This window comes from Cydia splendana, chromosome 10 (genome assembly GCF_910591565.1).
Source record: "Cydia splendana chromosome 10, ilCydSple1.2, whole genome shotgun sequence".
Lineage (NCBI taxonomy): Eukaryota > Metazoa > Arthropoda > Insecta > Lepidoptera > Tortricidae > Cydia > Cydia splendana.
Genome location: NC_085969.1, coordinates 20,195,411 through 20,220,172, shown reverse-complemented (window position 1 = coordinate 20,220,172; position 24,762 = coordinate 20,195,411). Strand labels below are relative to the sequence as shown.

Sequence of the window (24,762 nt, the reverse complement as noted above, 5' to 3'; positions counted from 1 at the left end):
ATTAAACTCCCCCGCCGCGTCTGTCTGTTTGTGTGTTTGTATGTTCAGAACGATAAACTCAAAAACTACGGAACGGATTTTCATGCCGTTTTCACCTACCGATAGACTGATTCTTGAAGTGCATAATGTGTTAACCCGTGCGAATCCGGGGCAGGTCGCTAAGCATGAAAACTAGATATACCATACCTAATGTATCGTCATTAAACTTCATAACAACAGTAAAACAAAGACAGCACTACAAAGGTCTCTCTCCACCGCTCACTTCTGCAATTTCTGCAAAAAGGTCATAACCACCAAAAGTTCACAAACAAGATGCACCCTTTTGTAAAAAGCGTATAAAGATTAATCATTCATAACTGCGACCAATTATAAGGGGCCGTACCCGAAGGGGGACGAGGGGCGAACATGACATTACGCATGCAAATGTATTCTGGATGCCAGGAACACAGATCACTGGCTAACTAGACCAGAGTCCGACATGGCAGTATAAAAAAAATACCTACCTCTATATGTGGTGCGGAATGTTTTAAAAAACGTTGGAAATGTTCTTGGACAGGAAATTTTATAGTAAATTAAGGACAATTTCATTTTGGAAATGAAAAACTTCGATCCCCATACAAAAGTATGAGAAGTTTTCGAATCCGAATTAGGGTCGGTTGCACCTCCACCTCCAAGTTCCCTAAATTTTATTGTATGGGAAGTTAGTTCACTGCTGGGTGACGTTGATCAGTCCGACATCCAGACCACGCATTGGCGCTTCCAATTCCATACCATAGGTATTTAAGAGCGATATAATTATATTTTTTCAACTTTCACTTAATTTTGACAGACAGACGGACGGAAGTACAGACGTATATAACGAAATTATAAGGGCTTCATTTAGCCATTTTGGCTAGAGAACCCTAAAAACTCAAAACGGTTTCTATGTCGAGGTTTTTTCAAGAAAATATTTAAAGGGTAGACCATATCATAAGCTACCGTCACAAACTTACTATTCCGCTTCTGCTTGTTTGCTACCACGTGATCACTGCTTTGCACATCTTCGGCCCGGACCCGCACTGTTCGAGCGTGAGTCATTCTTAAAACGGAGTCTGCTTATGGTAGTCTGTACTTGAAAACATACGAGCCTGTTACTAGGGATGGGCCATTGCTTTTTATTAAACGCCAAAACGCCGCTTTGAGATGTTACCTTGTTTTTTGGCGAGAATGGAATTTTATTAAATGCTGTGTTGGGTTTTTCCAGTTTTTCAGTTGAATGACGAAGCCAGTAAAAGAGTAGATAGAGTCCATATTCTAAGCTATATCCAGGTAGTCATGTAGTCAATCTCTTGGAAAGTCGACAAAAATGACTTTGCGGACAAAACATTAAAATGAAGATGAGATTATTAAAATTCAATTTCAGCTCATGGGAGCGTTAAAAGTTAATACTATCAAATGCTACGCCGTCTCGTAACTGCGTTATTTTCAATTGGCTGTTATAAGTGTGATATAGGTGGGTCAAACAGATCACTGTGTTATGTCTTTCCTGTAGACATACACGAGAGTTAAGGGCTATAAAGGTTAATTTTCTTATTTAACCCTTATCCACGTGAAAAGTTCCTCCTTTTATTTAGAGAACTATGATAAAATAATTGTTCGCGCGAACAGTACATTTTTCTCTCCTGTGGGCAATAGTTAACAGCTTGTGGGCATGTAAGTAATGATTTTATCATAGTTCTCTAAATAAAAGGAGGAACTTTTCACGTGGATAAGGGTTAAATAAGAAAATTAACCTTTATAGCCCTTAACTCTCGTGTATGTCTACAGGAAAGACATAACACAGTGATCTGTTTGACCCAGGTGCCGGAAAACTTCTAAAACATGTGCCTTTAAGTTCTTTCGTTACTTACGCGACTGAGATGGAAATATTTGAATTTGAATTTTTACAGTACAACAGTGTAACTTTGTACTGTACTCGTATTTCCATCTGTGTGGGTAGGTAGGGTGTTCATGGTGACACTTCCACATTTTCTAACTGACAAGTCGGTGCATGGACTGACTCAAGCCATCCACACTCCAAGATATCGAAAAGTAATCAAGTTATAAACCCCGTAAACGCTACTCTCCAGCAATATTGGCTTCAAAATTACATAGATCAACGAACTTTCTCCGAAAATGAAATTTCCAAGACCACCTCTGCCATGTTGTACGTGCCGGGGTAATATAGACCTTATTGAGAAGGAATAAAGGTGTGACGGGAGAGGGATATGAATTGCACAAACAATGTACGTATCTATCGTAAATGGGTACGGAATAGGCGCCCCGTGGGCGGGACAGTGGTGCTCAAACTTATTTTTGGATTTTTGATAAGGTCAGCACCAAAACTATAAATTTGAAAGAATGCCAAGTTTGTTAACAGTTTCGCTGATGGGTTGGAGATCTAACTGGAAACCCAAATTCTTTCAAAGCCCCTTTAGACCACATCATGCATCATGTTCTTCAATTGATTAAAATGATTTACTGCCCAATAGTGCGACTAGCTAACTAAAACTAACTTAAACATTAAGGCCCACTTGCACCATCCCACTAACCCGGGGTTAAGCGGTTTAACCGTCAACCCAGTGTCAAATTGTACTGGTAACCATGGTAACTCCAGGTTTAACCGGTTAATCCCGGGTTAGTGGAATGGTGCAAGTGGGCCTAAGCAATAGACACCGTCTAAGTTTACTTTACATCGATTTAAACTGAACAAAGTCCTCATTTAGTATGTCATGATTAAAAATCATATTCAAAATACCACGCAGAATTAGCTTGGTCCGTTTCTTTTTAGAGTAACTTCTTACTTTTGTAAGTTGAACTTCTTACTAGGTACTCAATACCGTCTTTCAATTCTTTGCGTGTGACTTAAATCATTGTATTTTTTTACTCATCATTCTCTTGCCCTTGTCCCATTCTCTTGGAGTCGGCGCAACAATGTCTTTCTCTTCCACACCTCTCTGTCATCTCATCATTCACTTGCGTTCATTTCATATCATCTCTCACACAGTCCACCTTTTCCTCGGTTTTCCTTTCCTCGTACTTCCCTCCACATTCATTCGTAATACCTTTCTCGTCACATAACTTTCATCCCTCACCATCACATGCCCGTACCACCGTACGACCGTACCGTATTGTATTTTTTTACTATGGCATAAATTTTAATAAACCAAATGCTTTAAAGTTTATTTTTTTATTCGGTAGACTAAAATGACATTGCCTAGTATGAACATAAAATAACATTTCATAGTATGAAATGTCATTTTAGTCTACCGAATAAAAAAATAGACTTTAGATCCACGTATTGTTCATCATGAACTTTCCCTAATTCATTCCTCCTCAAAAACAGCGTTGTCTCGCGAGACATTTGAAAGGATTAAAATTTAATTAAGAGCGTTTGCGGTCAACTTCACTCCGCTTTCATAACGAACTTCACCTTTCAACTTGACGCTTTGCTTTGACATGAAAGTAATGGAATGGGAAATTAATTAATTACAAATACTAATACAAAATAAAATGAGATTACAATATTTTAATTTTAATTACAAGTTTTTAGAATTAGTGCCTATTGTAGGTATATCGCTCTATTTTCGCTAATGCGGCAGCGCCAACAGTCTCCTAGCCACTGTAGCAGACAGGATAGATGGCGCTTTCTGGGAGTACTGGAGTAGCGTACATGTTTATAGAAGTTAAATAAAGCACATAACATAGATAGTCACTAACATAGGTTAAGAGTAATAATAATAAGCTACTAATATATTATGGAAATTTAATTTCTGAAATAAATAATTATTTAATTTAATTTAATTTTCTTATAATTTGTAATGCCTTAACATTTTCTAACCCCGTAGGGCTTTTGACGTTTATCTGTGGATATATGGAGTTATCGGGGGCGAAAAATCGATCTAGCTAGGTCTTATATCTGGGAAAACGCCCATTTTTGAGTGATGTTTTCCGAGCATAAGCATTATAATTAACGAAAAACAATAGGTAGTAGGTATGCGTTCTTTTCAAATTTGATAAAAAAAATCCTAAGCGTCTAACTACTAATACTGCTTAATACTGCTTACGGCGATATTTACATCGAAAGCTGCATTTTTGGCAGAAAGCAAGCCGCTTTGCCCAGTGATAATAGGGACCAATCTGAATGATTTCATCCAAGGAAACACAAATTTCATTCACTAGAATTCAAGATGGCGGACCTTTTCCAAAATGGCGGTTGCAATATTAAAAAAAAAATATAGACACAAAACGGCTGCACCGATTTTAGTGATTGATATATCGATCAATTCGTATTAACACCTGTAATCGAATAAAATATATAGCATTTAAGAAATTAAAGATGGCGGCCCAATATTAAAAAAATTGTGTTTTTTTTCTTTAATTTTTTTCCTTCTAATGAAAATAACAACTAAATATTCTATAATATGATACCATATTCTTTCATTTAAATGAAACCTGATAATATTATCTGCAAAATAAAAAACAATCTTAACAATCCGTTGAGTAGTTTTTGAACTATACGCATTTCAAAAAGCGCGTAACTGCCGTTCGAAACGGCCCGATCGCGCGACTCGCGTCAAAACTGAGAACTTTGACGATTTAAAGGTAAAAACCGGGCAAGTGCGAGTCGGACTCGCGCACGAAGGGTTCCGTACCATAATGCAAAAAAAAAAAACAAAAAAAAAGCAAAAAAAAAACGGTCACCCATCCAAATACTGACCACTCCCGACGTTGCTTAACTTTGGTCAAAAATCACGTTTGTTGTATGGGAGCCCCATCTAAATCTTTATTTTATTCTGTTTTTAGTATTTGTTGTTATAGCGGCAACAGAAATACATCATCTGTGAAAATTTCAACTGTCTAGCTATCACGGTTCGTGAGATACAGCCTGGTGACAGACGGACGGACGGACGGACGGACGGACGGACGGACGGACGGACGGACGGACGGACAGCGAAGTCTTAGTAATAGGGTCCCGTTTTACCCTTTGGGTACGGAACCCTAAAAAAGAACTGAAAACCTATTTACTTTATTTATTGAGCTATAAATAAATAAATAAATTGTATTTCTGCTTATTATTTGTGACCATCACGGGAAAAGGTATAATATGCAGCCGCCATTTTGGAAAAGGTCCGCCATCTTGAATTCTAGTGAATGAAATTTGTGTTTCCTCGGATGAAATTATTCAGATTGGTCCCTAGTATCACTGGGCAAAGCGGCTTGCTTTCTGCCAAAAATGCAGTTTCTTTTCGCTAAGCTCTATCACTAAAATAACTGACTCCAAATATAAAAAACGCCCTTTTAGTGCACGCAAAAAGTATATAAAGCAAGCATGGTTCAGGATATAACAGACATTTTATTAATATTTCCTATCTACAATATACAGTCTTGGCCAGTATAATATACGAGGAATACATAAAATACACTGACGTGACTATTAATATCCCCTAACGTACGACTGTTCTGACTAGCAGCAGAAGTTGCTAAGCGGCCCAGGTATTCAATATGATCTTGACGCGACTTTATTGTTAAGAGAATAGGAGCGTGTCAAGGTAATTTTGAACACCTTGCCCTCGCCAACTTCTGCGGCTGACTGTACCAAGCACTTTGAAAATTAGAACGCGGATGTTCCATGAACAAATGGCTATCCATTACAACTTATGTTTCGTCAGCCACCTCTCCCTTAACAGAAAAAGGTGGTAAGCGCCCTTGGAATACTTACTTATGTTATTCTTTTGTTACTGATGAAGATGTTTGCTTAGACAAATAGGTACCTCGGTCTTTGCAACATTGTTAGGTGAACATATTGAGTGAGATTAGGTACTTACTCTAGTTTTATTACTCAAAATGATGAAGTTGTAATTGCATGAATAGTGCAACTTCTCTTGAAGTTTGTAGAAATTAAATTGTAACTAACATATTATGCACGTACCATCACGCAAAGATATCAACACACCACAATATAATCATTTAAAAAACAATTTAGATTTTTGATTTTTGGAGCAAATACTAAAGGAAAGAATTAAGCATTTTTACGGTGGTTGTTTTAACAACAATGGTCTAGCCTTCAGGGATAAATCATGAACAGAAATAAAGATGTTAAGATATTATCCGCCGGAAGTCATATATCTTTCTTATCCTTAACCCTTCGTATGTCTAAGCACTGATCAGTGCGAACGAATTTAAACCTATTTTATTAAACAAAGGATTTTAATTCGTGCGCACTGATCAGTGCTTACACATACGAAAGGTTAAATTATAAATCGCTTATTTTTAGTACAAACCTACTTACGAAAGTTTTCGTTCAATTATAGTCCGATATTTTCTCATCCCAAAAGTGCATCGTAAAGTTTGAGCACCTCCTTGCGCTGCCCCTCTCGATATATCACGCTACATTGCGCCCTGTGTTGTGCCCCCTCCGTATTTTACACCCCCGGACGGACAAGACACTTTGTTAGTAAGTGCGCAGTTTTCAACGTTGTTATTTTTAGTTTGTAAAACAATACGAGTATCCTGTTAGGTTTTTAGTCTGGATTTTGAGTATATTTTGTATAGTAACATAAAACGTGCGAACTCTACCTCCAATTTCCTACGCTAACGAGGTAAAACAAAAAATATTCTACCTAAAAGCAAAATCCTTTTCAAAGAGGTATAAATGGAAAGATGTTTCAAGAACATGTAGTAATAGGTAAGTTTCATTTTATGGATTTATTAGTTTCCATTTCCGTTTCCTTTACAAAAACGACTGAATTTCCACGGAGCACATTATTCTCCTTTCTTCATTCTTATATTTCTAATAGCCGAAACTCTCAATCACAGACAAGACATCATCCAGACCGAGCATAGTAGCTCTACCCCCTCTGCCACACAAATACGGTAGTTTTACTCCATTTTCGAGTCGAAAGTGTCTTTGTGTGACGTCCGTGTCTTTGAACGGACCAATCACGGCACGGGACCTCGCTCACCCTGTCCCCCGCACCCCCGTATTTTTGGCAGCATCGGTTTCATGAAATAATTTCAATTCGGTTATTTTTATTAATTTCACTATCGAGAGGTGTATAATTGTAATAATAGGGACTAAGCAATATTTTCTCTATAAATTGCCAACCACCTATTACCAATCCTGGTTAAAACTTTTCCCCACCATTCATAACAGTAAATACCAATTAGAAGCTGCAATGATTGTGTGGACGTCTCCCAGGTGCACTATTTAATCTTACAAGTCCAAAAAGACGTATGTCTACGTGTTTCTTTAGGATATAAGACATTTTGAATACCTATGAAAGGAAGCGTTTGAATTAACACAAACGCTAACCGAGCGACGGCGAACCTATTTGACAAACTCGCACCGGACACTTTCTGGGGTCCATTTCTCGCACGGTATTAGACTAATATTATTAGTCCACGATGGCAACACATTTATAATATTAGTCTGATACTATTCGAGAAATGGGCCCCTGTTGAGAAAAATAGTGAATGATATACATGGTGCTTTTGAAGGTTCCGTATTTTTTCAACCCTTAGCCATATTTTGCGAATTCAATGCGTAATACGTCTTTAACTATGGCAGCGGTCGGCAACAAGCGGCCCGCGGGCCGCATGCGGCCCGCGAACCTCTCACTTGCGGCCCGCGAGCCTCTCTGGCTATCTTGTATGTAATATTGACAAACGACAATGTCTGATAAAGTCATAAATATAAACAAAGTGCGGCCCGCGTCAACTTCGGTAGCTACTATGTGGCCCTTGGCTGCTAAAAGGTTGCCGACCGCTGAACTATGGGATCAACCCGAAATCGCGAAAAAAATATTGGTTGTTTCATGCATTTTGGCTGATCATATGTCGATGTTTTCTATGGGAGGCCCAATTTTTTTGGCAAAAAGTGTCGGCTACAATATAAAAATCAGGTTGTTATTAGTGTTTTACCTCATGACATTCTTACGAATCTCGATATTACGTTACAGTGGTTAGAACTAAATATACAACTCGCTTACGTTTGTAGGCAATAGGAATATATGGCCAGTCGTACCTACAGGGGTGACGTTCCAATTAGCACCTAATGGCTGTCTGTTACGGTTGTGATTTGATTGCTTGCGATTTATGGACTTATAGCTAAGTATCTGTTACGCTGAGGGAGGAAAGCTTTTCCAGGAATCAGTTTTGTGAAAAACGAAACAGTTTGTTAACGATTCAATATGGCGGATTTTTACTAATTTCTAATTTTGTCATAGTAGTTACGGAAGTTCAGTCAGGATCAAAGTAGCGGATCAGACTATAGTACGTCACAAGTATCTATTCTCTAATAACTTATCAAAAATATTCTCCACATATGTAGAATTTAGACTGTAACAAATACTTTTGAACGCGAACTAGAGCACATTTCTCGAACGGTTATTACTTTATTAGTCTAATTAATAATATTATTAGTGTGTAGCCATGGTACTTAACGCATACGATTTCGCATTGTCTCGTCCGTTTCCGTTATTAGACTAATATTATTCTCACTGGTGGTTGATCATACCGTGAGTCTGTGCGCGCACTGCTAGGTTCCGGCAGAATACCAGCGATGTGGCAGCAATGCTGCAGCACATGCTGAGTCGGCGCCTCTTCGCGACTAACACAGTCGTGACAAAAAAAAATCCTAGTATGTAGTTATAGTAATCAGTTTAGTATAGTACTTAGAAGTTTTAGTTTTATTCTTATCATAAGTTCAATTTTTTTGTCACGATAATGTTTCGCAATAAAGTTTTTATCTATCTATCTATCTATCTATTATTGATGCGAACTGTACAAATGTACCTACAATGGTTGAAAAAAAATCTTAATGATTTTTCAAAGCAAACTTTTATTTCATAAAATAATTTTCAGTTTCTAATTATTTATCAGTGAAAAAGCGCAATGTGGTTAAGGATAGTGCAGTGGACATCCATGACATGGGTAGATAGGTATTGTAAAGAAGCCCTAGGATCTAAACACAGACACCTATTATTAGAACGGCGGAAAATCGTGCAGAAGGGAAAGTGCACAAAACAAAGACCTCAAGTGGTCGCGACCCTCAGTCATGAGGAAACGAGGAAGAAGATTGGTGCAGAAAAAATTTGAATATCCCTTTTGTAATCAGCGTAAAAATTAGCTTTTGATCAATGAAGCAATCGAGTTGATCATAAAAGATGTGTATGACCCAAGTTGATTCGGCAGAAACTTCGTGAAGATATTCTCGTAAAGTTCCACTTCATCCTTCATCACAGCTGATGAGGGCGTCAGTTCTTCGTTGATCTCCAGGAATTCTTCTCCGTCTGTGGTGTACTCTGGCCAGCGTACGCCCAGTCTGTCATTAGGTGTTGGGTCCCTAGAAGATAATTAAATAAGTAGCTACTTAATTGTAGCAAATTAACCGCCTTGCAGAAACTCTTATCATCGGTTGGTATTACGTCATTTCAAATTTTCAAATTAGGGGGGGGTCTGGACATCGGATGATGGTAGCATGACGTAGGAGGAAACGGGGTCATTCGAAGCATGATTTTTGGACGACTTTAGGGGGGGGACAAAAATCATCAAAAATCGATGACGTAATTTATGGACAGCCCCTTAGCATGACATTGGGAATAATACTAGATTTATTTCAAGATTTCAGTGATCAACAATAATAATAACAGTTGAAGTTGATTTGTAACAGTAACTAATGTGAATGTTTTCCAGCATATGCTGTAAAATTGTAACTTACCCACATTTTGCAAAGGTGGTCCAGAGTTTGGTGACATTATCTATCATTTTGAAGGTTGTAGATTCAGGATCAACTGGTAAGTTGAAGCATTTAAGGGGAAATAAGTACCCCAGATCATCGGCATGACATACTTTTGGCTCATTCCCAAATAATTCAGCGAGACCTAGTCCATAAGTCATCAGATTCCTCTCAGACTTGCAGCAGAATTTGTATAGATAAAACTTATTTGGACTTGTCTTTGCACAGATCCTTTGCCACTGGATGACACCATACTGGAAATCTTCAAAAGAACAAAAGCGCATCAATACATCAGGATCAGTGCTCCCATTCTGGTAAAATTCTTTTATCTGCATGGCTGCCTCCAACTGAGCTGTCAAGCCGCAGTTAAATCTTATTGCCATCGGCACATAGAATTCAAGAAATTTAGTAAATTCTTTGATATGGTCGTATCCCCCCCTAAGCTTCATGCTAAATACACCTTCGTGCTCAACAAAATCAGAAATAACCTCAACACCTTCATGTATTCCGTTTTGCAGAGCTTCCAACGGATCTCCTTCGAAAAACCTCTCGTGGTCACCGAATTGTTTCTCGGAGACGACAGAAAACAATGGTATTGACAAAGAAAGACCCCCAAGTCTCTCATAAAAGTATACGGGAGGTAAGCAATTAACTAGCGAAGTAACGGGCTGTTCTTTGAAAAAGGAGCTGAGTTCTTCAGGGTCTGAAGAGTCGCAGCCTAATTGTTGCGCCAGGGCAGTAGCTCGCAGCACAGGCCGGGATATAAGTGCCCAATAGCAATTCATATGACCGCTCATAGCGATCGCCCGCTTGAATAAACCCTTTGACATCGGCGAAACGAGATGAAAACTGACACTCGCACCACCAATGCTTTCACCAAAAATTGTAACATTCTCTGGATCTCCACCAAATTGGTTGATATTCTTCTGGACCCAACGTAGAGCTGCAACTTGGTCCTTCATCCCAGCATTTCCAGGCACTTCTTCGGTATCCAGGCAAAGAAAGCCGAGCACTTCAAGTCTGTAATTGAAAGTGACAAGTACAACATCATGTCTAACCAGAAATTCTGGGCCATATCTGTCATCGTTCCCGCTGCCGAAGACGAAACCTCCTCCGTGGATCCACACCATAACAGGCAAAGGTACAGCGGGCTCCAAGTCAGGGGTATATACGTTCAGGTAAAGGCAGTCTTCGTTACCTTTCGGAGTTGGATCCGTGAGAGGATCCACTTGGTAACAGATTGGACCGAACTCTGTGGCGCTGCGGACCCCTTCCCATGGTTCAGGTGGTTGTGGCGCCTGTAGATATAAATTATTGTGAAGTTAAAATAATTGGTTTGGGCTTGTTAGCCTTAACGGAATATTGATGGATTTAAGTTCGTTAATATAAATAACCTGGCTTAGCATGATGTTATTTTGATCCCAACAAAAACATAAATGTGAAATGAGAGCCAAGTTCAATATTAAGAATATGTGTCGTTGTTGACTCGCTGCGCTGCTTGGTAAAAACTAGCCAAGACAACTTCTTTATAATTTCAGGATTTTCTACACAACACAGAACTTGGCACCCATATAGATCTCAATTCTTTTGTCAGCGAGTCAACAACGACACATATTCTTTATATTGAACTTGGCTCTCATTTCACATTTATGTTTTTGTTGGGATATCATTACTTTTTGTACAGAAATTACTATAGTAGGTATTCATCATAAAAGCAGTTTGCCTAAGCTGAAAAGGAGACCCTAGCTAACCTGCGGTCAATTGTTAAAAAGTTTCAGTTTTCACATTTTTTTCTTTTTTATACGCCTAATAGTCTAGCTTCATGCCAAATATCAAGTTTCTAAGTGATCTAGAAGTGGGTTAGGTTTTTGGTTTTTAAGTATTACCTAATTAATTTTTTTACATGTAAATATCAATAATTTCCAGTTTTCAGATTTTTCCCTCTATATAAACCTAATAGTCTACCTTGATGCCAAATATCAAGTTTCTAAGTCATCTAGAAGTGGGTTAGGTTTTTGGTCTATAAGTATTAATTATTTTTTTTCCATCGAATTATCAATCATTTCCAGTTTTCAGATTTTTCCCTATATATACACCTAATAGTCTACTTTGATGCCAAATATCAAGTTTCTAAGTGATCTTGAAGAGGGGTTAGGTTTTTGGTCTATAAGTATTATTTTTTTTTTTCCATCGAAATATCAATAATTTCCAGTTTTCAGATTTTTCCCTCTATATACACCTAATAGTCTACCTTGATGCCAAATATCAAGTTTCTAAGTCATCTAGAAGTGGGTTAGGTTTTTGGTCTATAAGTATTAATTCTTTTTTTTCCATCGAAATATCAATAATTTCCATTTTTCAGATTTTTTCCTCTATATACACCTAATAGTATACCTTGATGTCAAATATCAAGTTTCTAAGTGATCTAGAAGTGGGTTAGATTTTTGGTCTATAAGTATTAATTATTATTTTTTCCATCTAAATCTCAGTAATTTCCAGTTTTCAGATTTTTCCCTCTATATAAACCTAATAGTCTACCTTGATGCCAAATATCAAGTTTCTAAGTCATCTAGAAGTGGGTTAGGTTTTTGGTCTATAAGTATTAATTCTTTTTTTTCCATCGAAATATCAATAATTTCCAGTTTTCAGATTTTTCCCTCTATGTACACCTAATAGTCTACCTTGATGCCTAATATCAAGTTTCTAAGTGATCTAGAAGTGGGTTAGGTTTTTGGTCTAAAACTATTAATTATTTTTTTTCCCTCGAAATATCATAAATTTCCAGTTTTCAGATTTTTTCCTCTATATACACCTAATAGTCTACCTTGGTGCCAAATATCAAGTTTCTAAGTGATCTAGAATTGGGTTAGGTTTTTGGTCTATAAATATTAATAATTTTTTTTCCATCGAAATATCAATAATTTCCACATTTCAGATTTTTCCCTCTATATACACCTAATACTTGGCTGGACACGCTACCGCGTGTCTAGATTAAGGTGGACGAACATTTTACAAAATTACCCTAATTGTGATTTTTAGAACGTTATCAAGTCATTTTGAATATCTATATGGCCTGCCTAAATGTGCTAAAAAGAGGTAACCATTTAATGGGATTACCCCAACAAAAGGCTTCAATCAAAGAGGGTTTTCCTTTTCCTGGTAGTAAGATGTGAAAATTTATGTTGGCCAGGGACTGTCTCATTTCAAACATAGACAAAGAGAAGCATACTGTCTTTATCTTACGCTAGTACTAGCACCCAAATGAAAAATATAGTTTTTTGTTCATATTTACTGACAAGTTTGGTTTGCCTGACTATAGTCATATATATCCTAATTTTAATAAACAACTTATCCTAGAACATGACATAAAACATTTAAAAACTCACTCTAAACCTCAAATCACCAACAGGGGGCGCTGCGTACGGTATTCCCTTAAAACTGTGGAACTGCCCACCGAAAGGGTTCTCCACCAGCTCTCCCTCTATCACCCCATCACTAATTTCCACTATGCTCATCGTTAATAAATTATATTCCAACCAAAAATAACTCAATGCTTTAAGTGTATGTAGTTTGGACAATTTTTTTTAACTTCTGTTACTAGTATTTCATACCACGTTTGGACGCATAATGTTTCTTGCAGCAACGTCACTAAAACCGAAAGTCATCGTTACATAGTAAATGAACTAGGGAGTCCCTAGTAGACACAAGTTATCGATGACCGTTATCGATAAAATATCCCGTTTTAGTTTCAAGTTTGGTTTTTAATTATGGCGTGATTAATAGTTATCAATGCACGGTTAAGATAACGGGACGTTGACATGGTATCTATAGTTAAGTATTTGTTTTACAAGGAGCCAAAGTTGTTGTTTAATCTCTCGTACTAATATTGATACCCGAGCAAGCGAAATATTCCACAATTAAATCACGAGCGTAGGTAGCGAGTGGTTCGAAAAGTGGAATCTTCAGCGTTGCGAGGATTTCAAGGCACGAGGGTTAAACAAACTTTTCCACCGAGTGAAACACAAAATTTTTCACCACACCAACGCAAGGAAAATTACTGACTGTAAAATATCAAACAAAATCAAACCAAATCAATTCAAATGTTATTAAATATTTATCATTCAAAATCATCGTTTGAAAGTCAATTCTACCAGTCAACATAAGGAAACAACTCAACAACTGGAAATAAAGCATTTTGATATTAATTCTGACACTTTATTTCTACATTTCAAACAGCTTAGGCAAAATATGACACGATAAAAGGCACATCACTATCGATTAGGACAATTATAGTAAAGTACTAAATAATTCAGAATAAGACGCAAGGCCTTTAGTGAGAATAGTACACCTCACAAGTGCCTCACACTTACATGGTAGGGTTCCCACGGAAGTCTATGGCAGAGTCCTTCTAACTATGGACAGACTTTGCTGTGAGAAAATGGGAGGGTCAAACTTCATATAACTACATACTAAGCAAAAGAACCAAGACATACCGGTACTTATAACAAGGGTCTTGTTACAAAACTCAGTGACAACTACAGAGAAAACAATTATTGAAATCGGTTCACGTGATAAAGAATTCTTCCTGAAAAACCAACATAAATCCTATCAATGTACAGCCAGCAGAACTATTAGTTAGGCAATATGCAGGGGCATATAAAAATGTGTGCAATTGTGCTAAACTAGCAGTTTTTCTGAATGTATCTACGTCATCTGAATTCATGGAAGGCCGTTCCAGATAACTACTTAACAATTATTTGCTATTCATATTAGTATATTTTTATACCGGTCTGAATTATAACACAATTTTCGTATTTCCCTGTTTACTCAGGATCAGGTACGTAATAAATCTTCTTCCTCCCGTTATCCCGGCATTTTGCCACGGCTCATGGGAGGCTGGGGCCCGCTTGACAACTAATCCTAAGAATTGCCGTAGACACTAGTTTTCAACGGTATTAAATCTATTATAAAAAAACCTCACCGAATATTTTCAATGGAACCCTCTATATTTTTTCGGGAATCGTGCGAATAGTCATGTGGCGTCTAACCAGCCAGTGATTACTATCTCTATTATGTATACTAATAAGCCTTAAGAAGTGTTTCCACACCTCGCTGCCTTAAATACGGTGGTGTGCCACCCTTTAATTAAGTGGATGAAGACATTACGTCGAGGCATATTAATAAGTAATAGTTTTCCAATGCGAGGAGCCATTATAGTTTCATAGTGGTTCCTTCAATAGGTATTTTTTAATGTAACGTTCTTTCTACTCATTGTTTCAATAGTTGTCTTTCTCTGCGCTTTTCCTGCTTCTTATAAATATTTAAGCCTTCAAAAGGCAGAGGGAATATATTTCCCACCTGACTTTGGAATTATGCAAAATGGAACCATATCACTTTGAAATAAAGTGATATGGTTCCATTTTGCATAATTCCTGAGACCCTAATGCTTTATACATGGTTAAATATGTAGCAGTGGTATCTAATTATGTTAGAAAATATTATCCGAAACAAGTTCTCAGAAATATTTGGCTCCGCACCTTAGGATGAGGGTTATTGTGGAGATTCTTTAGGAAGGCTTATGCCGAACAGTAGACTTTAGATATTATGATGAAACTGTTATTACGGAACAGAAGTTACAAGTAAAAGTTAACCTCAGCCGATCGAAGTTCCTTAAACTGTTCAAAGGCTTTGAACGCGTGTTTACTCCTAAGTTTCCAGGTGCGGTGTAAGTTTGTATGCTGAGATGGCGTTTATACCTCAGGATGACGTTTATACGCCAAGATGGCGTGTAGAGTGTACCACACAAACGGCACCGTTTATCTCTGCTATGCGGTATACAATGTACGTCGATAGATACCGAATGACACTTGCAATGTCTTACCGGCCTATAAGTATGACTCTGAATATCTATCTTCATAGTTATTAAAATTACTGTAACTATGACGAGCTTTTCGTGTTTTTAGAAACTCGAGTACTTTGAGTCTAAATTTGAGGAACTCGACTCCATTTATATGAGACTCTCCGCTTAAAAGGATCGAAGACTTAAGTCGCGAGTAGAGTCGTCGAAATAAGGATTCGAGCCTCCGAATAGACTCTGTCATCAATTATTAGGTGTCTTATCTAAATTCACTGTAAGGAAAATATGTACCATCAGCCGTAAAAATGCATGGCGAATTTACTAATGAATTCATGCATATTTTCTCAATGCAATTTTGCAGCTCACTGTACCTAATCCAAAAAAAGTTAAAGTTGGTTCTATGAAAACCAAGTCTCTAGAAAAGACTCGGGGTAACAAGTTAAAATGAACTCAAGTTTAGATTTTCTACTAAAATGTTATTTAGTTTAACAGAAGTTAAGCCGAAGAAACCTAAATACGGATCAGTAATATCCCACCGGGAGAACCCACGCTATTACCCGGCTATACGTAAATTGGCATGAACCATTTAGCCCCCAACTACCTGTCGCCCCAAAGATATGTCTTAATCGAGACTTACACACGTCGGCCTCTAGGGTGTGATGTTTTAAAGGGATGTAGCATGGAACGAATGAGTTTTATGCAAGCGAATTTACCAGAAAGCCAACGTCTTAAATGCAAAATTGCTACAAATGTTTACTCGTCCATATAACTGGGTACCTACGTACTTACTTACTCCGTTGGCTGAGCGACCCAAAATGAGACTTGGCCTCCGCCACAAGACAGCGCCACTTTTCTCGGTCCTGTGCGACCTCTCGCCAATTGCCGACTCAAAGTTCGCTCAGATCCGCCTCCACCGTGTCGCATAACCACCATGTCATATAACCTTTTTTCTACTAGTCGACTGTAATTCTTGAATTAAGATTTCTTATACCAAACTGCAATTGGGTATTTTTAATGAATGGGCTCCCAACTCAACTATAATATTCATTTCGATACAGTTTAGTCAACTATAATGAAATTGACCAATCACAGCTCGCCGCGATCAAGAGGACGAAACAAAACCATAGCTCAAATTAATTATTTTAGGTTGTTTAGTAGAAACAAATTGATTCATAAGTCAGAAACGCGCATGTGACACCCTTAATATAGCAACATCCGTAGACTACGAAAACCACTTAGCTTGTTAGTCTCCATAGGCTACGGTGGCCAAAATCGAGAAAACAACTGTCTGAAAATTGAATTTAGCGCGGAGCAAGTACCAGGGCCTCATGAGTTACGAGAAGGTGTCGTTGACCAGCCCTCCGTAGGGCGCGGGGTGCAGCGCGGCGGCCGGGTCGCGTACCAGTATGAAGGTATCACGGCTGCTCGCGAATCTTAGCTGTGGCTGTATACTTTTGGTTTGGTTTGTTTGTATGATTCTACTAGTTTAAAGTATTATTTTTGTTGACTAGTAGAAAAACTATTGTATACAATAGTGATATAATCAAGCTTTTCAATCTCGTACCTTACTTAGGCAACTCAGCAAGCTTCGTTGCCTAAACACGGTACTCGACTGAAAAACTCTCTATTATATCACGATTGTATAAAATACTATTTTAAATTAAAACGCGTCAGGAGCTCTCAAATTATAAATATTATAATTGAGAAAAAAGTACTGGACAATAAGTCGAACTAAAGAATCGTGACGCTGAATCCTTTTACTGACTTTGGACATTTGGTACCTACCTCTCTATCACTCGAATATATTATTATATTCGATGATCGTTTTTCACGGCTCTCTGAGGCCGTAGCCAAGATAGCAATTTAATCGAATAACAACAATCATGCTAAATTAAACGCGTATCGAGATGACAAATGCCATGAAAAGTCACACGATCATTTCCATATTAGGTACCTATTTACGTTTCGATAGGCCTACTGTACAAAAATGAAATCCAATGAAATTATTCTTAACATTAGCCGATTGTCTACTGAATACAACCTGTCCTGTTTACAAAGAAATCCCCCATCGCTTGCATCCTAACCAACCAAGTAGTTTACCTGTCCCCTGTCTTAATCGTCAGACAGGGGACACGCACGATTAACTCGTGACATCCGGCATCCCAGGGGACTTAGTTGTCCACGAGAAAACAGCAATGTACGAGGCTCATACCCATTACGGCTTTTACAATCTAGCTTGAGTCTCTTTCAGTTTCATGAGATGCCATTGGGTCTGCGTACTCGAAACGAAAGAGTGAACCAAATTATTGGATAAAATAGTTAAAAGGTGTTGGGGGCACATTGTTTTTACGTTGGAGCGGATGTTTTACTATTAATTTCGACATATCAATTAATACTTTCCACTTTCCAGTTATTTACGGGGAAACGAAAGTAAATACCACTATACTCTTTCTATGTAAGTTACTTAATAAAAAAACGACGGGTTGCACTCCGGGAGTGCCGACAGAAGTGAAAACTCAATGACTAGTCCAAAATGTCTGCAGCACTATGTATGATTGACCCATCCTCCTTTCTATTGAAAAACTTTAGTTCCGATATTGCTGGCCAGTGAGCTTAAATTTGTAGCGTTAATTGTTTAAAATTCGAATAGAAATTGTAAAGTTACCTTGCAGACCTCGCATCTAAATATATTTGGTCATGATATTTTGAGTTTTATTCACCAGTACTAGAGTTCACTTTTATTAGCGATTTCATCAAGATGTAGCTTTATTGAATTATATTGGAGTGATATAAAGTTAGAATGTAACTGTGAGATCCTCGTATTTCAGCCCGTACAAGATTAGAACATTGAGCTTTATTGCTTAATATAAAAGTCCAGTTTTAAATAATTGACCTGATTATGATACGTTATGACTAAAGTTCTTTGCTGAATAACATTGTCCGTCACACATGACGTCAGCGCGTTACGCGTTACGCTGTCTCGAGTTTATCATTTTATCCCCACCTCGAAAAATGCTCAGCACCGCTAAAAAAGTATTCCCTTCAATAATTTTCGCAAAAAAAAACCATTCTCTGATCAAAGATATAACAGGACCTATTTATGTGAGCCGTAAAATTTTAAACTTTCATTGAATATAAACCCAACTTTTCGTACAATGTAGAATCAGATTAGACTGTTGTTCTTCTCACAGAAAACTTTCTACAATATGTAAAATTTTCACATCACCGCGGAGACGGAGATACATAGTTATAATACAACTTTGAAGAATATGTACCTTGTAAAAGTTTATCATAAAATGTAAATTCATACAGTCGTTATTCTAACACTGTACACTTGGCTTGCTTCTAGAAATATTTTTCTTATTTCTGAACCTTAAATAAAAGCTGTGAATTTTACACCAAACTGATCCTAATCAAACCGGCATTTTAGTTTTAATAGCTTTACAGCGTTGGAATCGATTCCAAAAACCACATGTTAAGAAAAGTAAGAGCGAATCGCCTAGCGTGGTACCTACGGGTATGTGATCCAGAGGGATGAAAGTCATGTGACGAGAAAGGTATTACGAATGAATGTGGAGGAAAGTAACGGGAGAGGAAAACCGAGGAAAAGGTGGGTGGGCTATGTGAGAGATGATATGAAACAAACGCGAGTGAATGATGAGATGACGGGCGAGAGAGAGGTATGGAAGAAAAAGACATGCTGCGCCGACCTCAAATGAATGGGATAAGGGCAAGCAAATGATGAAACCACATGTTAGGAAATAAATCTAAGCCGACGTCAGAGTGAGCAGAGTTTGAAGTGTTCCGCAAAACGAAAAGTAAAATTTGCTTTTTTGCCTCGAAACTATAATAAAATTTCCAAATATAAGTAATAATAATAGGTATATCAGATGCACACAAACAGAACGTAACTGCTTTCAAATAATGTGAATACGGTTCGTTTTTTTAGCTAGGCTACGACGATTGCGTATTGTATTCGATATATTCGACAAGAAACTAGTCACAAAGAAATAGTTTTTTTTAATACGGAAAAGACCGCTTTTGCGACATTTATTTCCATCAGGCATGCTCCAGCAGCAATTTAAACTCATATTGGATAGCGCTGCGTCTGTCCAATAAAAGCGCCTGACAATAATAAATAGCAATAAACTTCAATAAAGCTCCTTCATGCTTATAATGCTATTAACATTCTTGCAGGCGCTCCAATTTTTTGCGCCCTATTATCTAGTTTCGCAAAAATATGGAAATTATGGGGGAAAGATTCATTAATGCAGAAGCGATAAAGATTCACATTTATTTTTACCGCCATATATGTGGCAGTAAAATGATAATAAAGATGAATGTGAGTGCCATGTCACATAAACGCTCCCTCGGACCCCCGGATTTTATGACAATTTGTACCTCAATCTTGAAATTTTCCGAATGAAGCCAGCAGAGCGTTAAGTTTGGATCGTAAATATTATCTGTGGAAACGCTCTACAACTCCTTTACGCTTGGGTATAAAGACTTTAGATCTTAAAGTTTCAAGCATAAGACTTTGTCACATGCAATGAATTAAAGATATAAAGTGGTAGTTTGCTATTCTTTGAAAGTTCATGCCAACTGAAGGTATGAATTATTTGTTATTGGTACACGTTGACAAATAAAGATTTACCTCTTTCAGACCACAGACTAGGCAAGATGCAAGATAATAAGATCTATGGAAGCACGTACAAGTAAGATGCTAGAGTTGCACACGCAGTGCAAGTGTTAATACCTCATAATTTTATAGAAAATTGACGTTTAAAATAACATTTACGTGTGCTATCAAAATCGTTACAGATTTGTTTGTTCTAACTCTACGTAATAATTTAAGATATGAGTTCACCATGTTAGATCTTAAAATAATTTCAATGATGTTTAACTCCGTGTCAAAATTAAATGGCTCTCAGATGTCTCGACTATTCACAGATCGATAATTGGTGAATCTATTCTAGAGTGATTCTCGGTGTGGGGGTGCCATAATGAAGTTGAAAATGGTCGCGACGACCATTGACCTGCGAGTATGGACACGCGTTCCAGCTGATGAATAATTAATGATTAAACTTATAGTCCGACAAGAAATTGTAGAAAATTATTGAGGGCGCCACTTCCTACGTAATTGTCACATTTTTGACATAAAATGCTGAAACATGCCAACAATTTAGTATGGAATTTGTTTAGTTCCATTTTATTTAAGTTCTACTATTTTATGTCGCACTATACTTAAGTGAAGTTCTATCATAATTTATCCAAGTTGCTTCGTCGATTAGATTAGAAAGAAACACAATGTAGTTATTGACCTGTTGAGTATGATAACGCTTTTTGGTTGATGAATTGTCACAGTGCGTGTAAACGGAAATGCGAAATTAGAACACAAATTGGATAGAGCTGGCATGTGACAAAGTTCATTCCTGTTTTCTTAAATAAATAATCAGCAGCAACTATTTCTCGTTGATTATAAATCAAACAAAACTTGCTGTGCGACAAACTCCTGTCGATACTTTCAGCCGCAGCTTCCGATTAGATCGCAATTTACAAACAAATAAAAGTATTCTGGAACGCTGCCTGCGTGATGGGCACCTTACCAAGGGCGCAAAGTTTTGATAAAAAATTTTAGTTTTCAGCTTTAGTTTTTAGTTGTACTTAATTTTAGTTTTGTATTCATTTTATAACACTTATTTTACAATAAATGAGTTTTCCTCCAAAGTATTCTTCTTATTGTACCTATTGTTTGATTTGTATGCTGACACTATGGCATAAAAACGAAGTAAAAATGTTACATATTCAAATAGTAAAAACGTCTCTCAAAATATTGTTTAAGTTTGAATTAAAGTCAAAACCGGATGTGTATCAGTACCTACCTATGAATTAATCGAATTTTACCACAATACATCGAATTCTACTCTATAGATACCCTTCGTTGAATGTTCAGTCCATATATCAAGATGTCGCTGTCGCAGCCCTACACATCGTGAATCATCGTCGCCAGGGTTGCCACCATCATTAAAATGATTAACATTATTCAAACGCGATTACAACTTCGTTGAAGTCGGCGAAATTCCGATTACGGCGATTGGGGAGGGATTCCCTGAATGCGAAATAATAGAGATTAAATCTCTACTTTTGCATAATTCTCTGTAAAGTTTAATACTTGCGATTTAATTTTGTGGTCACAGAAATTCGAAGTTAGGTGATTTTGGGCGTTCATTATTTTAATCGCGGACAAAAGTTTCGATTTTCGCTCGTTAGATTATAAGGTACCTTAGTAATTTCTTAAATTTAGAATTAATTATTAGGCGTTGCGTTAAATTAAAATTACCAACGTTGAGAAACTAAATGTGCAATTCAATTTTTTTGCTAAATCGAAGCTATTATTAAATGAAATGAAATCACTTGACATGAAATGAAATGAAATCACTTTATTGCCAAAACATGATAGGTTGATGGTAGAAAAAATATAAGGAATACAAACGATATATAATATTAAATTATGAAATTATTTTTGCTGTATTCAGAGCTATCCTGCTGCTTTGCTTTGATAACATCCATTTGATACGACTGATACGAGTACTGGTAAGTGCTTTGGCTGACCTTTCAATACATACAATACAATCACTACAATAGTAAAGCTCAATTGCTCATACTTACGTAAATTAAGTATAAAATATACACGAATGTACGATATTACAAACAGAGAGTACCGTAAAATGGGGTGAGTAGGGTTCGCGGGGAGAGTTGGGTTATGAATGGGGAGAGAAGGTATGAAAGGGGGGTGAGATGGGATTTTAGAGCTACTGCTACAAAAATAATGTATTCCAATTTAAAATGGAGCTATAGTAATACTCATAAAAAAAAACGATCCAACAATCTTCCAAAATCACCTTTGTATGAAAACCCAACTCACCCCAAAAACGAGGGACTACCAGAGCCTCTACCATCAGTTTTAACATTGACATAACGCTCACGTCTACGTAATTTACTTTCTGTACATCTCGCTTCCACTATTGCTCGCATATGCGAGTACGAGCGAGATGCATAGAAAGTAAGATACGTAAACGTGAGCGTTATGTCAATGTCAAAACTGGTGGTAGCCGTAGAGGTGAGGTGGGATTTTCTGTTTATCGTCAAAGTTAAGAAAAGGAACTACCCAAAATAAAATAAAAACTAAAATATCAACGTCCGGAACACTTATTATATACACCATTCAGTTTGCATATGTAAAATAAAATGTTATCGAGGTTTGAATGTCAGTTTTGCACCTATACCCTATACTCACTCCATTTTACGGTACCTAGTAAACGACACGGACTGTTTTCATTTCTTAAACAACCTAAACATCCACTGGAATTTAGGTATATTTGCCTTTCCACACCCATATTTACCAGTCCACACACTATCGTGCATGCGAACCACTAAATATTGTATAACCTAACGACCTAACATATCACCATTAACTGGCGATTCAAAACCTTATTCCAAAGCTATAAGATCCATCTATATGTTTAGTTTTTTTCCCCAAACTATAACGCCATACGCCAAGGTGAAATTAGCGTAATCTCGTGCATTAAATAAAGCGCATTCGACACGCGACAACCCTAGCGGCTAGGGCTGCCCCCTCTGAATGCAGGTTGATTTCGTTAGGGTTCGTGGTATGCATATTAGTATGTATATTTGAGGTCGAAGTTTCGTCTGGAGTTAGATTGATGTTTAGGGCGCGCTTTAAGTTTGGCAGCGTAATGTATATAATAAAGGATTTTTGGAAAATCACGCCTCGTAAAAATGATGGAAAGTCTGTAAAATTGTAATAAGTGAAATATATGGAGATGAAATCACGCTTTGCATTTTTTGTCTAGAATGAATTTTTTTCGTGTAACTTGATTTTGATAAGATAAATAATCAGCCTAGCGTCCGCAAAAAAAGTATTGTATTTTATACGATGTTCAAAAACACCATATCTTATCTTAATCCGCTACACTTAGGGCGAACATTTTTCCTTAAGCTCCCCTATTCAACAGACCTACCCCAATTTTCTTATCACAGAGTTCAATAACCTGCCCTAACACGTAATAAAAAAACTAATTTATTATGTTACACTATCATTTGGACTGGGCGCGCCGGACGGAGGGCAAATAGCAAAAATATTGATTCGGAAAGCACGACAAACTTAACATGTGCGGTGGTCAAAATAAGAACTAGAACTTCCGCATACTAATTGGTACTTTAGTAACGACACTAGCGCCACCGCCGTGTGAACATTTAAATTTGTCGTGCTTTTGAAGGGGCGATGGACGCGTGCGATTTGACAGCACGCTAAAGATGGCCGCCGAAACAAATGACAATGACGGTACAAATGGGATGCGTTGTTGTTTTTATTGGGGTATAGATAAGTTTTATTTGAAAACAATAGAATGCGGTGCCTATCTATACTATAATGGTAGTCATTATAGATTACGCACAATTAGAATTGGTTAGTAGAGTGCGTAATTGATTAAATGATTAATTATATAGGGGCAATAAACACACCTTTTGACAGGCAACGTAGTTATTTAAATTTTGAATGATGATAATATAAAGCATGTATAATTAATTAAAATAAAACTTGGCAGCAATGACGAAGCATTTAAATAAACAAAACCCGATACCTACAGATATAGTGCGTAAGTACCTAATTGTTTTCCTTCGTATTTTCTCGGAAACGTTCGTATTTGTCATGCTACTTCAGTCAACCTTAGTACTTTTTGTACTTAGACTGACTGAAATAGAAAGAGACGTTCGTACGTTTCCGTGAAAATACGAAGGAAAGCAATTATGCGCTACATCTGTACTTGGTTGCTCCGTTATCTACGATATTTAGGAGGGGTTGGTAAACTTTTAAGAAGATCAACCGGAATAAAAAAAATACAATTTTCTAAGATCTTATTGCTTATCTAAATACTGATTTGACATAATATCTACATATACCTAAATGTTCATTTTTGAAAAACTAGAAGCCCCGCATTGTACCTCGAAAGAGAGCCGAGATTTGGTGATTCCTCTCCGGGGGATTACTTCCATATCCAATAAAAAGAATGATCAATACATTATCAAGACGGTGGCAAGCTCCTCAACTCTCATCCAGACCAACCAG

At 37.2% G+C, this 24,762-nt stretch overlaps 2 protein-coding genes across 2 annotated transcripts in view; both read right to left on the bottom strand.

Annotated features, from left to right (window-relative positions):
* The window catches only part of LOC134794433 (uncharacterized), a 399,097-nt gene that overhangs the window by 359,428 nt on the left and 14,907 nt on the right, over positions 1–24,762 (bottom strand). The gene's annotated exons all lie outside the window — the stretch shown is intronic.
* LOC134794440 (juvenile hormone esterase-like) lies at positions 9,105–13,373 on the bottom strand. The gene is made up of 3 exons (XM_063766252.1): positions 13,144–13,373; positions 9,740–11,055; positions 9,105–9,364 (listed from the first exon to the last, which is right to left on the bottom strand). The coding sequence occupies exons 1-3, from the start codon at positions 13,270–13,272 to the stop codon at positions 9,145–9,147; spliced, it is 1,665 nt and encodes a 554-aa protein (XP_063622322.1). The 5' UTR covers positions 13,273–13,373; the 3' UTR covers positions 9,105–9,144.